The sequence below is a fragment of the Ananas comosus genome, unplaced genomic scaffold (genome assembly GCF_001540865.1).
Source record: "Ananas comosus cultivar F153 unplaced genomic scaffold, ASM154086v1, whole genome shotgun sequence".
NCBI lineage: Eukaryota > Viridiplantae > Streptophyta > Magnoliopsida > Poales > Bromeliaceae > Ananas > Ananas comosus.
The window spans coordinates 11,673-19,065 of NW_017893470.1; the positions used below are offsets into that span (position 1 = coordinate 11,673).

Consider the following 7,393-nt stretch of genomic DNA (forward strand, 5'->3'; position numbering starts at 1 on the left):
TTCCCTTCATTTTTATTTCCCTCCTAGCCAACCCTAACTTTCCCTTTTCACGATCCGCACACGCGCGAAATAATTTCCCCTTTTTCACTTCGCGCGCGAACGCGAACCCTCTTTCCCCTTCGCCTCTTTCCGCTTCTTCGCCGCTTCTTCGCCGCAGAGTTAGGGTTCCCCTTTGCTCGGAACCCTTCGCCTCTTTCCGCTTCTTCGCCGCTTAACTCTGCGCAAAACCCTAACTTCGCCGCCTCTTTCCGCTTCGCCACTTCGCCCCAATCCTGTCGGACCTCCTTAATTTCTCCCTTCTCTAACTCCCATCGCCTTCTCCGAGCTCTGAGGATGCCCTAGCTCCGCCGCTTCGCCGGAGCTCCACCCGAGGCCGGATCTCCACCCGAGCGCCCTCACACCGCCGGAGTTCTACCAAACTCGCGCCTTCCTCAACCTGCTGCGACCTTTTTGTCTGTTTACTGAGCAAAGTTACACATTTACTTACCTCCTCTGTTAACTACTAATTATACTTATAGTCCAAGTCATTACACCTCTTTGCCTCTTTCCCCTTCGCCTCTTTCCGCTTCTTCGCCGCTTCTTCGCCGCAGAGTTAGGGTTCCCCTTTGCTCGGAACCCTTCGCCTCTTTCCGCTTCTTCGCCGCTTAACTCTGCGCAAAACCCTAACTTCGCCGCCTCTTTCCGCTTCGCCACTTCGCCCCAATCCTGTCGGACCTCCTTAATTTCTCCCTTCTCTAACTCCCATCGCCTTCTCCGAGCTCTGAGGATGCCCTAGCTCCGCCGCTTCGCCGGAGCTCCACCCGAGGCCGGATCTCCACCCGAGCGCCCTCACACCGCCGGAGTTCTACCAAACTCGCGCCTTCCTCAACCTGCTGCGACCTTTTTGTCTGTTTACTGAGCAAAGTTACACATTTACTTACCTCCTCTGTTAACTACTAATTATACTTATAGTCCAAGTCATTACACCTCTTTGCCTCTTTCCCCTTCGCAGCTTCTCCTCTTCGCCGCTTTGCCTCTCCGCGAACGCCTACGGTGCAGACTTCCTCTCTTCAATCAACCTCCTCGATCGACGACGCCGTGTTAACCTCCTCATTTTCGGCAAGCTTTTTTCTCAAGCTTCTTCCAGGTTTGTAGTTATTTTTTAAAAAATCTCCATTAGGGTTCTTTGCTTCTCTTATGATCTGCTTGTGTGAAATAGAATAGCTATTAGTTTCCTATTGCAGTAATAATTTACCTAGGCGAGCAGGCTAGTTTGATCAATCCAGTTTGAGTTCTTTTGCCTTTACTTTCGGTTTGAGATCTTGTGGAGGTTCCCAACTACCAAAATGCAGTTCTAAGATAAGCTCTTGGTTTTCTTTCTGGACAGAACAGAGTATAGTAGCAAGACAAGAATACATATTAGCTTTGTAATTTAGTTTCATAAAGGTGTAAATTAACTAAATGAGTGGCTGTATTTATAAATATTCTAAAGTTTTAATAGCAAACTCTACTTCGATAAAAAAAAACTTAAATTGCTATGAAAAGCTAAAATTTTATAGTGAGGAGTCGTTATGAATTTCCAGCAAAATTTGTTTGAGTTTGCCTCACTTTCACTTATAGATTGGACCAGTTTATTTCTATTATTTGAGATGAGCCTAATTTGCCCTACTTTAACCAACTTAGATTACCCAATTAATCCATCACTACAATACATCACCCAATCCAACAAAGTTAAAAGAAAAAGGCAAACCACAGTAAATTCCACATAAAAGTTTAAATAATCTATTCCTCCATCGCACAGTTACATTATTTGGGTGAGTAATTTAGTATAAGCTAGCTTTTGGTGTTTAGTAGTTGCATGCTAAGTGTGCCCGCTTTTGCATTTGGCTTAATAATGAAATCTGGTGGTGGATGCTCTTGATGTCATTTTTATTAGTGAAAAAAAGTAGCTTTTGAGCTTTGGGCCTATATATTGTTTGTGAAAGAACCTTTTATTAGAGAATATGATAGTATATAGGGAAGTTCTTAAATTAGGTTTTTTTCTTTTTTCTTATTTTCTATTCTCAATTTTTTTTTCTCTTAATGACTTCGATTAGGTTTGTAGTTATGTTTTATTAGCTTCAATTAGGGTTTTATTAGCTTGGATATTTTTTGGATTTGTGATTCCGGATTTAAAAAATATACAATCCCCATTTAATGGCTTCTGTAGAAAGGCACTTGAGGATTTTTTTTTTAAATGAAAAGAATTTGAAATTCACAAATTGTTTTACTGAAATAGATTATTTTTTTTTCTTTTAATTTTTTTTATGGTAATGTGAGTGTAGGTGTACACAAAATTTTGTCAAAAAATAAAAACAAACTCAGAAGTATTAAGTTCAAGAAAGAATCTCTTGTTATTTTAAATGAGTTAGTAATGAAATAGGGTCATTTTCAACATCATACATTATGTTGTCAAATATCCTTCCATTAGATCCATTTATAGGAAAAAGAAAAAAATAATATCAAATATCGGGCTCTATTATGCTATCAGAAGGAGCAAATACTTACTAGAAAGAATAAAATCTCATCTTGTGAACATTTTGATATTTGACATTTTTGCCTTCTCAATTTACGCACAATACTATCTTCGGCACAACATTTAGTTATGCTTGTAATGTTGTTGATTGGTGAATAAATTATTCATGTGTTTGTTTTAGAATTATCAATAGAAATTTAAAACTTTATGCCTATGTAGATTATTGTTTAATGGGTTAATTTGCTTTGGTAATTTGAGCCTTTCTTGATGCAGCCCTTGTTATTGTACATGCATGCTTACCTATGCTGATGTTTTTGAATGTTTGATTGCTACTTAGTCATTTCTAGTTAGATATGTACCAAGGCATCCTTGATTATACTACTATTCTGTTTGTTTTCTTAAACACAATATATTTCATATGTAAGAGTATGAACCCGCACCATCAGATGACCTATAGTTTCTAATTTATATATCTATACGAAATTGGCAATAAGTGATATTTCATAATATATGTGTGTAGAAATTAAATGAGATTAGAAGCCCGCAATATGTATATGTATATACAGATGTATATACATATACATATGTATATGTATATATATATATATACTTTACTTTTGTGTATATTTAAATTTATTTGAAGCATGTGAGCACTATTCCTATAATGTAGATGAAGCATATAAGTGTTTACATTTTTTTCAGTTGTTTAATCACATAAATGGACAAGAGTTGGATGAAAAAACCTAGAAGCAGTACCGAATATAAAGAAGGAGTCAACCAATTTCTTGATTTTGCATTCCGAAATGCATCAAATGGTGGCAAGATTATGTGTCCTTGTATTCGTTGTGTTAATTCCTCTTTACAAACACTTGATGATGTTAAAGTACACTTGATATGCGATGGATTTTTAAGAGGATATACTCGTTGGATTTGCCATGGAGAGGATCCTATAACATCATTATCCTCTACTAATCCTACCGCATCTTCCTTCTCTAGTCAAGTCTCTCATTTAGAAGCGAATGCAAGAAGATTGGATGATATAGACGGGCTTCTGCATGCTGCCATGGGTATATCCAATGAGGAAACTACTGGAATTAATTTTATTATAAATGAAACAAATAGACAACAATCTAGTGAATTTACTACTACGGAGCAAAGTAGTGAAGCAGGTGATGCACAAGAACCTACAGAAAGGGCCGATGCAGAACAGTGTGGAGGAAGCTCTAATGGAGAGACAAGCGAGTTTTTAAAACTTTTAAAAGATGCAAATGAGGAGCTCTATCCTGATTGCATGAAATTTTCAAAATTATCTTTCATAATCCATTTATTTCACTTAAAGTGTTTAAATGGATGGACTGGAGAATCATTTAGCAAGTTGCTTGAGCTATTAATTGATGCATTCCCAGAAGGTACTTTACTCCCACGATCCACATATGAAGCGAAAAAAGTTATTAAGGCTTTAGGTCTTAACTATGAAAAGATTCATTGTTGTCCAAATGATTGTATGTTATTTTGGGGTGAGAAAGCAAGTGAAGAAATATGCCATGTTTGTAGTTCATCTCGATGGGTTACTAGAAAGCAAGTAGATAAAGAAGCACAAACCCATGATAAAGAAACAATGATCCATGACGAAATAAACAATGCTTCCATTAAAAAGAAAAGGAAAGCGGCAAAGGTGTTGCGATACTTTCCATTGATACCACGACTTCAAAGGCTTTTTGTATCCACGAAAACAGCAAAAGATATGAGATGGCATGAGGAGGGTCGTGTAAAAGATGGATTGTTAAGGCACCCAGCAGATGGAAAGGCATGGAGAGCATTTGATGAACATTATCCCGATTTCTCCTCTGACTCCCGTAATGTGAGACTTGGTCTAGCTAGCGATGGCTTCAATCCTTTTAGAACAATGAACACCACCTATAGTACTTGGCCTGTTGTTATAATTCCATATAACTTACCACCTTGGATTTGTATGAAGCAATCTAACTTTATCTTATCCATGATTATTCCGGGTAAAAGAAGTCCAGGAAATGATATTGACATTTTCTTACAACCTCTAATAGAGGAATTGAAGCAATTATGGGAAGGAGTAGATACATATGATGCTTTTAATAAACAAACATTTCATATGCGGGCTATGTTGATGTGGACTATAAATGATTTTCCTGCCTATGGAAATTTGTCCGGATGGAGCACTAAAGGAAAGTATGCATGTCCTTATTGTGCTGAAAATACACATTCTAAGTGGTTGTACAATGGTAGAAAATATTGTTATATGGGTCATCGTCGATGGTTATCCGAGGATCATACTTTTCGGTATCAAAATCATTATTTTGATGGTAGTGAGGAGTTAAGAATGGCACCAACAAGAGCAAGTGGATGTGATGTCCTAAGGCAATTGGAATGTGTGAAATTCACATTAGGAAAATCTCCAAAACAAGAAGGCAAAGTTCTAAGCAATCGAAAGAAAGACAAAAAAAGTATAAAAAAGTCTAAACGAAGGAGACAAATGATGAATGATACCGGAGAACCAGATGTGCAAGATATAGCCACAATGAATGAAAAACTGAGAGATGCTATGAGGTGGTGGAAGAAAAAAAGTATATTTTTTAGTTTACCTTATTGGGAGCACAACTTGCTACGTCACAATCTAGATATGATGCATATAGAAAAAAATGTGTTTGATAATTTTATTGGAACTCTTTTAAATCTTGATAACAGATCAAAAGATAATCTAAAGGCCCGTCTTGACTTGGTAGATTTGGGTATTAGACCTGAGCTTCATCCTCAAATACTTCCTAATGGTAAAAGAAGACTACCTCCGGCTTGCTTTACGATGTCAACAGAAGAAAAAAAAATTCTTTGTCAAGTTCTCAAAAGTTTGAAAATGCCTGATGGTTATGCTTCAAATATTTCAAGATGCGTGAATCTCAAAGAGTGCAAAATTAGTGGACTTAAAAGTCATGATTGCCATATCTTAATTGAAGATGTTCTTCCACTTGCATTACGGGCATGTAGTCCTTCCAATCAAGTTACTTTGGTAGTAACTGAAATTGCGAACTTTTTTAAGTCAATATGCTCGAAAGTGTTAGATGTTGGTGAGTTGGACAAAATTCAAAGTCGTATTGCGTTGACACTTTGTCATATGGAGAGAATTTTTCTTCCCTCATTCTTCACTGTTATGGTACATTTAATTGTCCATTTGGTAGATGAGATAAAACTTGGAGGTCCCGTACAATATAGGTGGATGTATCCTCAAGAGAGGTATAATACTTAAACTTTTTAGTTTCTACTTCTAATTTTTCTTATGGATCTCATGATGTAATTTCATATTCCTATATATTGTAGATTCTTTGTGCGCTTAAAATCATATGTTCGCAATAGAGCTCATCCTGAAGGATCGATCGCTGAAGGTTATATAGCTGAAGAGTGTTTAACATTTTGTTCAAGGTATTTAGACGGAGTTGAAACAAGGTTTAATAGACCTTTGAGAAATCCTGACCCATTTGCAAATGAAGTACAAGGGTTGTACTTGTTCTCAAGTGCCGGTCGACCAATAGGGAAAGTGGAAGATATTATTTTAGATGATAAATCATGGGTCCAGGGACATCGTTATGTCTTACGTCATTGCGATGAAATACAAGAGTTTCGTCAGTAAGTATTTATCACTATTTTTAATTATTGGTACATATATATATATGAGTCTGGCTATAGGAGCTCAATTATATATATATATATATATAGTAATACATAACTAATAGTTTTCTAAATTTTTATCTTCTATACATGTAGACAATTTATTGATATGGAAAAAAGAAAACGTCGCCGGCATACTCACTTAACTGCACAAGATATTGAAAAGTTAGTGAGTGAGAAATTCCACGAATGGTTTGAAAAGCAGGTAATTTTGAATTATCTTGCTATATGATTATACTTAAGTATTTCTGACCTAACAGTATTGTAATTAATATAGGTGATGAGAATGGACAATCCAACTATTTCACAAAAAGTTGCAACCCTTGGTAGGGGACCAAATAAAGTTGCTAGGCGATTATCAGGATTTATTATCAATGGATTTCGATATCACACCATATCTCGGGAGGAGAATAGAAAGACACAAAATAGTGGTGTCGTTAACACATCAGAAATAGATGGTGTGAATTACTATGGTAGGCTACGAGACATTATTGAGTTGAATTACTATGGAAATTTCAAGGTTGTCTTATTTAAATGCGATTGGATAGATGTCCACCATAGTTCCTGTAAGATATCGAAATTCGACGATATTGGCTAACTTTGGCCAAATGGACCAAAGCGAGCGATTAAACGAATTGGGCGAGTTCCATTCGGTGTTTCAATATGTTTGGAAGAGCAAAAATGAGTTCCAAAAGTGTTGGAATAGTTTTAGCGTTATTGGACGCGAAAAGAAATCAAAACAGATTGAAAAACTGCAATCTGGAGCTGTTGTACCGGTACAAGGGTGATGGCTGTACCGGTACAACCAGCGCAGCCAGGCTGCGTAATCTCGGGTTCGAAGGCTTCAGGCGCTGTACCGGTACAAGGCTAGCTTGTACCAGTACAAGCTCTGCGAAACAGGCAAACCCGAGGCTCGGTTTGCGCTCGGTTTAAGGGCCTGTACCGGTACAAGATCGCGTGTACCGGTACAAGGGCGCGACAGCTGCGGGTCAAGTTGCAAAATTTGATAAATGGAGGGCTTATTAGCATATTGTTACAATAGAGGACTTAACCCCCTCTCTCACAGCCATCTCCTCTCACTCTCTCCTCAGCTCACTCTCTCTCTAGCTCCCTTTCTCTCTCTCTAACCGGTTGAAGGAGAAGGAGAAAAGGAAAAAGAAGGAGAGAAAGAAGAAGAAGAGAGGAAGAAAAGGAAGGAGAAGA

At 37.5% G+C, this 7,393-nt stretch overlaps 1 protein-coding gene across 1 annotated transcript in view; it reads left to right on the forward strand.

Annotated features, from left to right (window-relative positions):
- Positions 1 to 3,212: 3,212 nt before the first annotated feature.
- Positions 3,213 to 7,393, forward strand: part of LOC109706120 — a 19,202-nt gene continuing 15,021 nt past the window's right edge. The window contains exons 1-6 of the mRNA XM_020226919.1: positions 3,213 to 5,077; positions 5,216 to 5,298; positions 5,704 to 5,758; positions 5,843 to 5,944; positions 6,287 to 6,395; positions 6,468 to 6,756. Of these exons, the coding sequence (XP_020082508.1) occupies positions 3,213 to 5,077; positions 5,216 to 5,298; positions 5,704 to 5,758; positions 5,843 to 5,944; positions 6,287 to 6,395; positions 6,468 to 6,756 (2,503 nt within the window). The remainder of the gene's footprint in view (positions 5,078 to 5,215; positions 5,299 to 5,703; positions 5,759 to 5,842; positions 5,945 to 6,286; positions 6,396 to 6,467; positions 6,757 to 7,393) is intronic.